At 41.6% G+C, this 12,753-nt stretch overlaps 1 protein-coding gene across 1 annotated transcript in view; it reads right to left on the bottom strand.

Moving 5' to 3' along the window:
- Positions 1-12,753, bottom strand: part of LOC104918269 (protein TANC1) — a 35,179-nt gene that overhangs the window by 3,396 nt on the left and 19,030 nt on the right. The window contains exons 11-28 of the mRNA XM_019262355.2: positions 12,029-12,260; positions 11,027-11,193; positions 8,957-9,265; positions 7,018-7,218; positions 6,682-6,785; positions 6,314-6,422; positions 5,859-5,981; positions 5,523-5,759; positions 5,053-5,262; positions 4,777-4,858; positions 3,255-3,388; positions 3,032-3,155; positions 2,755-2,930; positions 2,063-2,189; positions 1,625-1,654; positions 1,449-1,540; positions 1,177-1,323; positions 101-201 (exon numbers count right to left, since the gene is read on the bottom strand). Of these exons, the coding sequence (XP_019117900.2) occupies positions 101-201; positions 1,177-1,323; positions 1,449-1,540; positions 1,625-1,654; positions 2,063-2,189; positions 2,755-2,930; positions 3,032-3,155; positions 3,255-3,388; positions 4,777-4,858; positions 5,053-5,262; positions 5,523-5,759; positions 5,859-5,981; positions 6,314-6,422; positions 6,682-6,785; positions 7,018-7,218; positions 8,957-9,265; positions 11,027-11,193; positions 12,029-12,260 (2,705 nt within the window). The remainder of the gene's footprint in view (positions 1-100; positions 202-1,176; positions 1,324-1,448; positions 1,541-1,624; positions 1,655-2,062; positions 2,190-2,754; positions 2,931-3,031; positions 3,156-3,254; positions 3,389-4,776; positions 4,859-5,052; positions 5,263-5,522; positions 5,760-5,858; positions 5,982-6,313; positions 6,423-6,681; positions 6,786-7,017; positions 7,219-8,956; positions 9,266-11,026; positions 11,194-12,028; positions 12,261-12,753) is intronic.

Here is a 12,753-nt window from a genome sequence, read left to right as displayed (position 1 = left end):
ATACTTAATTTACAAAAAAAAACAGAGCTGTAGCATCCAAGTGAATTGCTGATTCTTACAAAAAAACAAAAAAACAATTGAGCGTTCTGCTTTGCTTTACCTGCTACTCCTCTTGGCTCGTGCTCTGGCATAATACGCTTCATAAGACCTGGGTTTGAGCTCCAGGGCTTTAGTAGCAAACTCCTCAGCTATGCCAAAATCCTGTGTTTTCACAAAGGAAAGTGCAAAAAAAAAACAAATATTAGACAAAGCACAGTAATCGACAAACCCACCGTATGATCAGCTGCGTGTTTAAGTGACTAGACTGGAAAATGTTTGTTTTGCAGAATTAATCCGTGCCTGTTCCAATAAAAATAGTGTTTGTGTTCGCATCTTCATTATATGGATCTGAAGATCGAAGCCTGTTTAATGAAACAGGACTCGTGCTGCAATCATTTTTATTGACCAAGAGGGAGAGAATCGGACAGAGAGCAGCTTGTTTTTCTGCTGTTTTTTTTTTATTTTTTTTTATTTAATGACACGAACACATTGTGATTCTGTCCTTGAGACTGAGGTCAAAATGGCAGCCTTGAATGTGAGATTGCGAGCATTGCTGTTGAATGTTTAATGATGGTATCATGTAGTCTCTCCGCTGGCCCTTACTGCCTGCATTCTGATATAATATGCGGATTTAGCCAACCCACTCGCACGTCCACTGTAAATAACCCCCTGCTGAGACACAGAGAAAGAGAGTGCGCTCTGCCAGAGAGAGTGACCTTATCACATCACATTATCTGCTCCATTATTCATCAGCCACAGTGACCCTAAGGATGGCATTTTTACACAGTCTGTTAGGACGTCTGTCATCACCAGGGTGGGTTCCAAACCTGGCTGCAGGCCACACACATCTATCTCTGCACTAACAGCACACACTTATTCATTATGTCACCACCTGCTTCCAGGTCTTACACGTACATTCTGTTTACCGGGGAGACATGAAATTAGATCTGAAAAGCAGAGATATTTTTATAGTAGGCTACACTGCTGCTGACATTATCTTTTTATATCAATAAAGAGTAAATTATATATCTTAAGGAGCCATCTACCTTGCCTTGCCATGCCAGCCCTCCCCTCAGCATCTAATAATCCTGCCGATGTTAAATAGCGCATGAGCAGTTTGACAGCTGTGAGTCTTACATTGGTTTTCCTGCGGCAGCGGGAAAGGTTTAGATAGAGGGAGACCCGCAAGTCTTTGAGCCCTTTCAGCTCCTCTCCTTGCCCCTCACGGGGAAGCTTTCTTAGAGCGTATTGGTAACGCTGACCAGCCTCCTTCATACGTCCCTTCTGAAAAACGCACAAGAAGAGGGTGAAGTAAAAAAAAAACAAGAAGAGGAAGTATCAAGATAAAAAAAAGCTGCAAGATTTGCCACACCCTCGCAACACTCTCTCTAACATTCACTCTAACAAACCTTGTAAAGTATGTTCCCTTCCTCCATCAACTTCTGCAGCAGGATGAGGAGAATGTCCGGTTTGGAGGAAGCCATAGCCCACGTAGCATGACCTGATGGAGGGGTACAAATATTTATCTTTCTATTATCTGTCTCGCCTTGTCTTTTTCACCTCGTGTCTTACATAAATCATGTACCTGATCGATCGTGTGGAGCCGTCCTGTAGCCTTTCAGTTGATGGAGAGAGAGAGAGAGAGAGGTGAAGAGGGAGTTAGAGTAGTGGACGTAAAACTGCAGGTGCTGCAGAATAGAGTAACAATATACTGTACGGAGGTAAAATTGGCAGTTATAAAGTAATAAAAGCTGAGTGTGCAGATGCAAAAGTATAACACATGACACAAATCAATCCAAGTGAGCTTAGTCTTCATTGATTGGTTGAAGTCAGTTACAAATTTGAATACAGCAGCGAGTTTAGGCCAGAGAGGTGTTGATTCAACTTTATGCTCATTTTAGAGGCTGGGGAGCTGTTTAACTGTGGCATATAATATTAAATGTCTTTTGGCACACCCTGTGTGTTGAGTATAAAATTCCTAGAGGTGTGATTTATTGGCTGTTATGGTAAGCAGTGTTTATACCCATCTTGGATCCTTTCTTAAGCAGCGAGGCCACCAGGGCCGGATTCTGGCAGCCGGTCATCCGGTCTGAACCTCTGTTGTTGTCGGCTCTCTCCAGCACCGCTCCATGTTCCACCAGACAATGCACCTGCCCAGACATAGGCACAACAATAACATACTCTATTTATATTGAAATATAAATAGCCATTATATATTTCAATCATTTGGTTGATTACACACTGTATGCTTCATTATATTATCAGACATAAACAACACCGCTTTGTATCCTGAGGATTTTGAAAAAGTTTGATTACTGTCCTGCTGTTGATTAGATTACATGAATGAGAGGCAAAATGCTCTGATTGAAGGTTTTTCTTTGACTCCACGTGAAGTGTGATTGCAAATAGATATCCTGTGTTGAAGTTGCAAATGATTATAATAATTATTTAAATAATTATAATTTCATTTGTCTATTACAGCTTAAACCGATGATTGTGAGTGTGATATAATTATAATTTGTACTTTGCTAATCACAGTTTAACAGCAGCTTAATGTCAAGTACACACTTCTCCACCCAGGTCTGTAAACTGCATCTTAACTGTACCAGGGTAAGAAATATACTACACTATAATAAATATTTAAGAGGCTATAATTGTTTTTATAATTTTTCCGTTATCACCCTGATGTCAACACAACAACTGAACGAAACCCACTGCATCTGCATCCCCGTTAAGAGCAGCTAGGTCAAGAGGAGTCCGTCCCTGTCTGTCTGGTTGGTTCGTGTCTGCACCCGCCTCCACCAGGAGCTGCACGACACATTTCTGGCCCTTCAGACAGGCCCAGCTAAGTGCGGTCAGCCCCTCCTGGTCAGTAGTGGACAGAGAGGCACCTGGGACCAAAAAAAACCAAAAACATACACATAATGTTCTGCAATTCAAATACACTCATTAAACATGTTAAGATATGTGTTGGTAATGTGGGGACTCTGACCCTTTGACAGCAGGAGCTCTGCAGTGCTCACATGTCCCTCAGAGGCAGCCAGCATCAGTGCAGAGCGACCCAGCTTGTCGTTGACATTGATATCTGCACCTTGCTTCAACAGCAACTCTGCAACCTGGGAAAGAGAAGAAAAATATTTTTAAAAAATACAAAAAAAAAAAAAAAAAAACTGTTAAATGAAGCAAAATCTTATGCCAGTGACCAGACTCCTCACCTGTGTGTGTCCATGTTTGGTGGCACTAAGCAGCGGGACCATCCCCCTGCGGTTGGGTATCTCCAGGTTTGGTCCTCGCTCCAGAAGGAACGCACACATCTCCATCCTCCCTCTCCCTGATGCTGCGCTCAGCACTGACAGAGGGTCGGCATAAAGATGAGGCGACGAGGCGGGGAAGAATATGTAATTGACACATTTAGGAGAGAAGTAGGAGCAGGAGTGAGAAACGGAGAGAAAAACAAGGCTGGTTCTTTCCATAATCTGCTCAATTCTAACACTGCTCTTCATATTATATCTTTAGTTAGTTTTGTGCTAGAGATTAAAATTGATCAAAGGCAATCTTTCCCTCTACAACAACAACAAAAGGAAACAATCTACACATTAGATAAGTTTCAACCCTCCTGAACTGGCCACTGTTACTTCGACAAACGATGGGCATTGCTCCTTTTTTTGTGAGTCCTTTGGTTAATAGAGCAGCTGGGGATAGGGGCGAGGTATTGATGTTATTCCCTAACCTCCTCTTAATACTCTCGATTAATGACATCATGTTTCATGTGACCGCATGCTTCGGTGAACAAATCGATTGTCTAATATTGCATTTAAGGAGAAGTTATCGTCACATATGAGACAAAGGAAAAACAAGAGACTCTGTCGAGTGGCTCTTTCGTTTTAAGGTGACTTTGTGCAGCTGCACAATGTAGCAACAGGCTTAGTGGAGCTGCAACTAGTGAAATTCTTACGAAGGAGAACGTTAAAAAGCTGTGATACACTGCATGCACTACTGTTTTGGGTAATTGTACAAGTACACATCCTTGTTTAGTAGCCAGACTTCAACATGTATCCTCGGCTGATCATTTCATCTGTGCAAATGGACTGTAATCCAATCATTCTTAACATTAAGCATAAACACAAAGCAAAGCCTTTGTAGTGTACATGCAAAGGTGAATGTTTCAGAGGGTATTTCCATGTTTTCACTTTTTCTATCTCGGCACTAGAGGGGACTGTGTAATAGAATTATACTCTAATGGTGCTGTAGGCAGAGATGCAGGCCTCATCTGACATGCTCTCAGGAAATGGACCTAACAGAACACTGCAGGCTGCACTATCGCATCTCTGATAAGAGGTAAAAGTATTACAATTGAATAAAAGCTGCTTTTTGGATGCTACAAATGTGTCTGGAGAAGATATTCCATGTGATAAATGTGATGCTTTATTTCTGCCAAAAACAAACATATATATATATATATAATATATATTAACAATCAAATCAACTATTTGATTTCAACCAGAGCATCCTAAAATCACAACACTGAAACCAGTAAGTGGGCATCTAGTACTGCTGAGCTCTTGCAGATCCATTCAAAGGTACGTTAGCTGTTTAATATGTATTCATTGCACTGAGCTACATAGATAGATGTGCCTAAATGCAACCCTAAAGCCCTTGAGCATGGCTCCAGAACCACAATGATGGACAGGGAGAGGTGAGAGAGCTAAATTTATCTGAATGATTGCAGAAATGTACCCGTTTCTCCCCAGAGAGAGTCGTGAGCGTCCATCTGTACTGACAGCTGTTCGTCTTTCAAGTCCAGCAAGCTCTTCACCACCTGCAGGAAAATACAATTTTACAGTCGTGTTCTCTGTGCGGAAAGAAAACCAAAGCACATACAGACCTTGACTACAGCAAACAACAAACTGTGTTTAATAAATTCTCTACATCGAACAAGGAGAGTCGCCATGCTCTACATAAAAAGTTACAGCCCAAATGTTTGTGCAGTTAGGACCTTGAGCCGATATGTACCTGTATGTGTCCCACACTAGCTGCAGCTGTAAGCGCCTGCTGTGCCGCCTGTATTTTCCCAGTCACACTCTCATTGCTGTGATGCTGCTGTGGGTCAGTGGGGATCTCTGCTCCCCAATCCTGGCCCAGCAATATGTTGATGATTTCCGCATGGCCCTTCAGTCCGGCATGGACCAGTGCACACTGGCCATTCTTATCAGCATGTCCCACCTGGCACAGAGGGGTACACAGAAGGACTTACAACACTGGTCCTCGCTGGCGCCTGTAATACACTGGCCTAGATCAGACCTGTTTATGTCATCCGTCTCCCAGAATAGATCCTGAAACTGTGGTGAATGTAAAACCAGGGCTGTTCAGGATATCACTGGTGTAAAGGTACTGAGAGACAAGAGTGTGCTGTCACAGATTTAAATCTGATTCATCCATGGCAATTATCCCGGTCACACCCTCCACAACTCATTGACACTGACCTTGGCCCCTTTCTTGCAGAGCAGGCTCACGATGTCGGTGTGTCCTGCGGCAGCGGCCAAACAGAGGGGTGTCATGCCGCTGTCGGTGGTCATTTCTACAGGTGCGCCCATTTCCAGCAGCAGAGCAACCATCTCCACGTGCCCCAGGTGGGCATGGACTGCCAGAATGGGAGCATGTCCTACCACCTCTGTACACCAGGTCACACTAGCGCCACCTAGCATCAACAGACGACTCACCTGCAGGATGAAAAAGATGAATAATACATCTCTGTCTATAAGACTATATATTTGGGTGTAGGTTTTCAGAGCTAGAGCGTGTGTGTGTGTGTGTGTCACCTTGATGTTAGGCGTATATAGGTTCCTCAGGGAGGCCAGTGCAGCAGAGAGACTATCTGTGCTGCAGTTCACCCACATGGCCTGAAGAACGCTGGAGGACACACCTGTCTTCTTACTCAGACCCTGCGAGTACGAGTGAGAGACAGCGAGAGAGAAAGATCAAGCTTGCTCAGATGAGATCCGTGGTGCAGAATTTGAATTGCGTCCCAGTTGTAGAGCAGTATGTACGAGCAGTGTGAGCCGTGCATGCAAACAGTACAATAACTATATGAGTAGTGCTAATGCGTGTGGGTGGTGGTAGGGACAGGAGTTCATGCTTATTTGTGTGTTCCTTGCAGTAAAATATACAGCACAGTGCATCTTGTTTACTTTGGGAATTGAGGAGATGAGTTTAAGTACAGTCAGTTCCAGTCATAAATCTAGATAACAAGTTATATATACATAGTTCCTGTTACCTTGAATATGTGAGCTTTGAGGATGTGGTGTCCCAGTTCCATAGTCTGCTGCCGGTTCAGCTTGCCCTCCTGTCTGGAGAACATGAAGGCCAGGAGAGCGTGGCCACTCCTGTAGACACAGTGCTTATATATCAGAACATGTAGCATAGCATGCGTTCTAGCCTGACAATAAAAAATTATTTTTGCCAAGACTCTTTTTCTCGGTGTACTCACAACTAGGAAATAGCCCAGGAAGACTCTTAACTCACCTCTACTTTGTGTGACTTTAAGTGGTGTAGTCGAGCTTTTACACTTTACACAAACATTTTAAACTGCAGTAAAAAAAACGGTTAACTGCTGCCTTGACTTGTAGTCCATGCATCTCTCACCTAGGGTCACAGAGAAAGTCTGAGCTCTCTCCATCTGCTCTCCAAACCAGCCACTCTTTGAAGGAGGGATGACACAGCATCCGTGTGCCATCCCTGCGTCTCACCTACAAACACATACAGATACAGAAAATAACTTCAAACGTGAAGGAACAATTCACTGACTTGATCACCCCTCACCAACCACTGAAGTCCTTCGAAAAAAGACAACCCTTAAAATCATAATGTGCAAGGGAAATTGATGTACGTCATAGCAAAAACAAACACAGCATTCAAACCTTTGAAACAAAAGCTCGAATTATTATGTACCCTACCGTGCTGTCATATCAAGATTCTTACCATGAATCCAGCCAGGCTGTCTAATCTCTGCTGGAAATCCTTCCACTCCAGCTCCCCCCTCACACTGCCTGCATTCAGTGCCCTGAACATTTGTTCATCAGTCAGTGGGTGCAGAGATGCCAGTGCCACATTTAGCACCGGAAGTATCCGTTCAAAGACCTCTTTATCCGGAAAGCTCACACGACACATCAGCAGGTACACCTAACAGATATTCATAAGTTAGTACGTGTTGTTGTTAGACTGCAACTGATTACGACTTAGATGAAGAGGACTATAACCGCTCACATTGATCTAATTAGTCACATTTTTGATTGCTTGTCTGTTGGCATGTCAGTGTGTGCTTTGGGTGGCCACCATTTCTGTTTATGTAGCTAATTATATACTGTCAGTGGTATGGAGCCAGCATCCAGCTGGATTGTGCCAATCAAGTGCAGGGGGTTCTTTATTAGGTTGTCAACATATTAAATTATAATTGTAGTAGTTTAAATGCCACATCTTGTAGACTCAGGTATCATGGAACTTGGATTTTTTAAAAGTATTATGTGTAAAATCCTAGAGGTATATAGTACATCAATAATACCAAAGAAAGAAAAGATAAATGTGTGGTATAAAAATATATAAAATAAGTGAAGCATTCCAGACATCCTTGGGACTAATTTATGAGTTAATTAACTAGTTTAAATAGTTAATTCTGCTTACTATACTTCTACACAAACTATATTCAACTGTTACTGTCCACTAACTGGGCCTACACATCTTTAACACACCTTTACGCATGCTTTTCCACATCCATTATCCAATCATTAGATCATCAGATTTCTAGGCCTTTGTGTGTGTGTGTGTGTGTGTAACACTTGCTCATCTGTTGTCCTATTTTACACTTGATGATTATGTAACATTAAAATGCATCTGTCATTTACTTTAGTCACTCTACACTATTTTTGGTACTTTGTATGAAGTCTTTGTCATTTTTGTTTTTCTTTTATTGATCTGAATAGCATGCGAGTACATGTTTTCTCTCTTCTTCTTTTTTTTTTTTTATGAAAACATGCCTCAACAATGGTTGTTGCCAGGGTACCTTGTGTGGGGATTTTATGGACATTGATTGCTTCAGCCACAGGCGAGATGCCATTTCATGCTAGACATCCCACCAGGATGACTGACAAGTGTTAAGTGTTAGACTGTGAATTTGACCAGATGAGGAGGAAAGAGGGCAGGTCCAAGAATACACTTGATGTAATATGTGTTTCTTTACTTCTAGAGTTTTAATCACTGTAGTTTACATGGTACATGAACTGATGACTTAATGAAACACACATTACTCCACATCTTTCTTTTTCACTGGTACTAACATTTATCCGTTAGCTGCTTCAACTGTTTTTTAAGTATTTCACCCAGTTAAGCATCATTTTAGCTAAATTTAGCTAATTTCATTTGATTCATTTAAATAATTTTTTAATTTTTAACCATTTATATTTATAATTTAATGAATTTAGCTGATTATCCATAGCTTTCTCTTGCTAACTATTTAAACCATTAATTAATTAAGTTTTAAAACCTTTCCAAATATACTGTATATACATTACTTTTGCTAACATTATATTTAATTATTAAATGATTATAATATAACAATAATTACTAATTATTTCAAAAAAAATATCTAAAGGTGTACGCATTACTTTTAGTCAACTATTTCAATAATTTAGCCATCATTTTGTTTTGGCAAACTATTACAACCATTTATCCATTACTGTTTAAACTCCTCTGCTTGCTTGCTACCTAGTTTTCTGTACTCTCATTTACAACGTGTGCTCAGGTGTTACAGCTCAATACTTTATACTTTATACATTTTTAATCAAATCAGCTGGTAACTGTGCAAGTACCCCTGGGTTACAAACACACCCTTGCTTATTGTTAATCAAGGCTGTACATATCTCACCTCTGACAGGGAAACAGGCACCACCAGGTAGTTTCCCCCTTTTAGAGCCAGGTGGCCCTTGTGGAACAGATCCAGGGTCAGCTGAAGGTAGAGGATGGAGCCGTGGCTCCGTGTTGAGAGGTGGCTGCTAAATTTACTGAGGAGCAGCTGATCTGGGGCCGAGCCTGTTGGCGTGGTGACATTAGCTGCGACCTGGGTGCTGCTGCTGACCCGGTGATGGATGTAGTCACTCAGGTCAGCTCCCAGATCACTGCTGTCTGGCAGAATGTCCAGAGAGATGCCAGAGAAGGGGAGAAGGGTAGTGATTTCCTGCAGTGGAAGAAAAGAGACAAATTAAGGGTACTTGATAAACAGATGCTACACAGGGGCACAAACACCTCAGAGAGGAAAACAGAATAGTAGGCAGCATGTCTTTGGTGCATTAGCTAAGGACAAATTAAAAGCACCAAAATCAGGACCCATTGCTCAGATGTTGTCTCTGACTCACGCAGAGCCATGGGATACAGTACAGTAAATAGTGTGACAATGACTCAAGCTCCAACATTGCTCACAGGCATCTCTCGGAGTTATATTTCATCTCCTCTCTTGCCATCCTCAACTGCTCTTCAACACCAAGAACCAGCAATGACTGATAATGAAAATCTATGTTATTGCAGCTCAGTTCCTCAAAAAACTGACATTTTAGTTCAACTACAAGTAATTGACTTGTGGTGGTGGACTGCGCTCCACTTAAACCTTTCTCAGCAGCAAATATTCAGGTTGTTATACAAGAGTAAGCTCTTCCTGTGAAATGGCTGGTAGAAAAAGGGAAAGTGTGAATGATGATCCAATCAGAAAGTTACTAGGAGGGTGGTATAATAACTGTATTCTTCATATTTAAATTTCAGTATTTAATGCTTGCTGACTTCAAATGAATCATGAAGCAAATGACCCAAAATGCGTTTTGTGTATTCCCAAACACTAATCAAATTATGTAACCAGCTGGCTGGCTGTCAGGCACCAGACTCCCAGCAGACTCCCAGTAGTATTACCATCCATTCAAGGCGTAATCCTTGCAGCATTTGGAGGCTTGGCTTTGGCATTGGACAGATGTGTCCGCTGTTTGGTAGGATTACCAACTGGATTGAGAAAATACATCAGACTAGAGAGAGTAAGGCTGCCAAAAGCCACAATGTCTATACCATGACAGTGAAAGCATTGAACTACTCACTTCTCTTACCTCTGGTGGTGTCCAGCCATCTAGATAGTTTGATTTGCTCAGGTTTTAAGATTTTTACATACATCCCAGTGCTCACCTGGTAAAAAGACTCTGCTAGGTGCTTGAACAGCAATAATAAGAGCAAAAAAGAAGAACTACAAGAAGATTTACCCTGATTCAACGGAGATAAATGGAACTTCATTTGTGATACCTAAAAATCACATTCAATATGTTAAATAATTTTTTTTGCATCTTTCTTATTTGTAACAGCTATCAGAGACATGTTTTGGGTAGAAAGCAGTTCCAATGAAAATTGTCCACAGTGAGATCTGTGGATTACAGAAAGGAACATCTCGTCGTCCATCCGTCTACTATCTACTACTCATTTATTCTTTGCAGGGTTGCAGGAGGGGGTTGGAGCGTGTATCAGCTGGGTGTCACATTGGGTGAGTAGTGGGTGCACCCATTGTTAGAATAATTGAAAAAAAAGGATATAATGCTACCAGTCAGCCTTTCTGCCCCAGTGGCCAACCACGTTACTGCAACAAAACATGCATCTTAACAGAAGTACAGAGCTGCCTGGAAAAGTTTTTATTATTCATTTTTAAAACACAAAGGTATTGCATTAAAAAAATCCTAATATACTGTATACAGATAAGCAAACCAGAATAGCAATTAACCTAACCTGCATGTTTTTATTTATTTAAACAAACGCAGTTTCAGCCACTTCCAATGTTTTGAGGTGGAGGCTAGATATTACTGGAGATAAGTGAGAAATGTTGATTATAATTTGGATGAACCAACCCTTTGAGACAGATGTGTTGGGGTTTAAAGATCACTGCAAAGCTGAAATGTTAATAATTTTGACTCACCACAAGGCCTGTCCTGACTGTGACCACCAATTTAAGCCAGGATGGAAATTTGGAGATTATTTTGGTAATAAAAGTGGCAATGGTGTCCCCGTAGTCCGGTTTATGGAACTCTGCCTCATTAAGACTGTCAACCAGGATTATGTAGTCTTCTTCAGGTAGTCTGCGCTCTGAATACACATAAAGCAAAACACAGAGAGACAAAGAGGTTGACACACATTAGACAGGCCTGATATTTTACATAAGCACATAACAAGAAAACAAAGAAACATGGAAGGACGGTTTTATCCAAAGCCTTTCATGGCTAAAAATGGATACATCTTTGTTTTTCAGCACAGGATATGTTGAGAAAAGCACCAACTGTTGATATTGATTATACTCTGCTGAAAGGGGCTTGAGGCCATTGTAGTTTATTAGCTCGAAACAGGACATATCCATCATGTTTCACATCATCTAAGCTGTCAATGGATCCCTGCAAGCCTGTGAGGACTCAAGCACAAGGGCTCTCCATTTTTTCTAACCTGCTTAATAGTGATGGAGTAGACAAAACACTCCTCTGCTCAGAGTGTGGAGGGCCAGGCCATAATAACACATCAATCTAGCTGACTGACTGTATCATGAGAAACTGAGCTGGCTAATATGTCCCTAACATTCACAAGCGTCTCCAGAGTATTTCGTGACCTTGAAATCCTGCAGGATGCTGATGATTCATGGGGGCAAAAATAACACTCATCATTTACCTATGTAAATGACCTAACATCTGCTTCCCACTCTACAGTTTTTTTCAAATCACTGACCTTAACTAGGGAAAATAATCTATGGGCCCATCATGGATTCATTAATGGGCTATTTCACACAGGAGATAGCAGCAGGCTCCCTAATTGCAGGGCGAGGGAAGCAGACAGTTTTCCACCTTAAAACTGATACTATTTTAAAATTTAAAAGGGTCTTTAAAGATGAATATCACATTTGTCTTAAAGTGCGTGTGGGTGCAGATTTCATTACCCTTGCGCAGGCTGGCTATGGGCTCGATGACACCCTTTCGGAAGGCAGCGGTGGGGTCTTGAACGCAGGATCGCAGGCTGAGTGTATTTTGTAGGTGAGGCTCTTGTACCAGCAGCTCCCTGTACGGCGCTAGCTGTGGCGCTCTGGCCAACAGGGCGGCGACACTGTGTACGAACTCAGGCACCAGGCAGGTGTAGGTGTTGTCGGCCTGACAGAAATGGTAGGCTACCACCTGACAGGGGAGAAGAAGCAGGTGAAACACTGAAAACTGTGCAAAAATCTGTGCAGGTGGAAATAAAACAGGAAAATTTAACAGTAGGAAAAGTCGGAATTGCATTAAGCCATAATACAAAGTTTTTCTTGAAATACTGGAGGTGGTGTATCTAATCGGAGGAACATTGCATGAATGTAAAGTTGGTCTGAAAGCTATTGAGAAAAACCTGAAAAGGACTCCTGGGGATTTTACATACACTTTTGAGACGTCAGTTTGTCGTTTTTCATCTGCTGTCAAGTCTCAAACAGAGCCATGGAGCCAAGTAATCTAGAGAAAACTGGTGAATAGATAAACCTTGCAGAATATCTGAATAAAACTACATCTATGTGTTCGGCATATTTGTTTTGACTTTTTCATTTTGACCAATCTGAATCAAGAAGTCATGTCACTTCGGTTACAGCAGTTCCTGTCCACACTGTACAAACTACAAGTGCCTTGATTACTGCGATAC

This window comes from Larimichthys crocea, chromosome VIII (assembly GCF_000972845.2).
Source record: "Larimichthys crocea isolate SSNF chromosome VIII, L_crocea_2.0, whole genome shotgun sequence".
Taxonomy (NCBI): Eukaryota; Metazoa; Chordata; class Actinopteri; family Sciaenidae; genus Larimichthys; species Larimichthys crocea.
The sequence above is the reverse complement of the archived record's forward strand: the minus strand, read 5'-3'. Positions and strand labels throughout refer to the sequence as shown.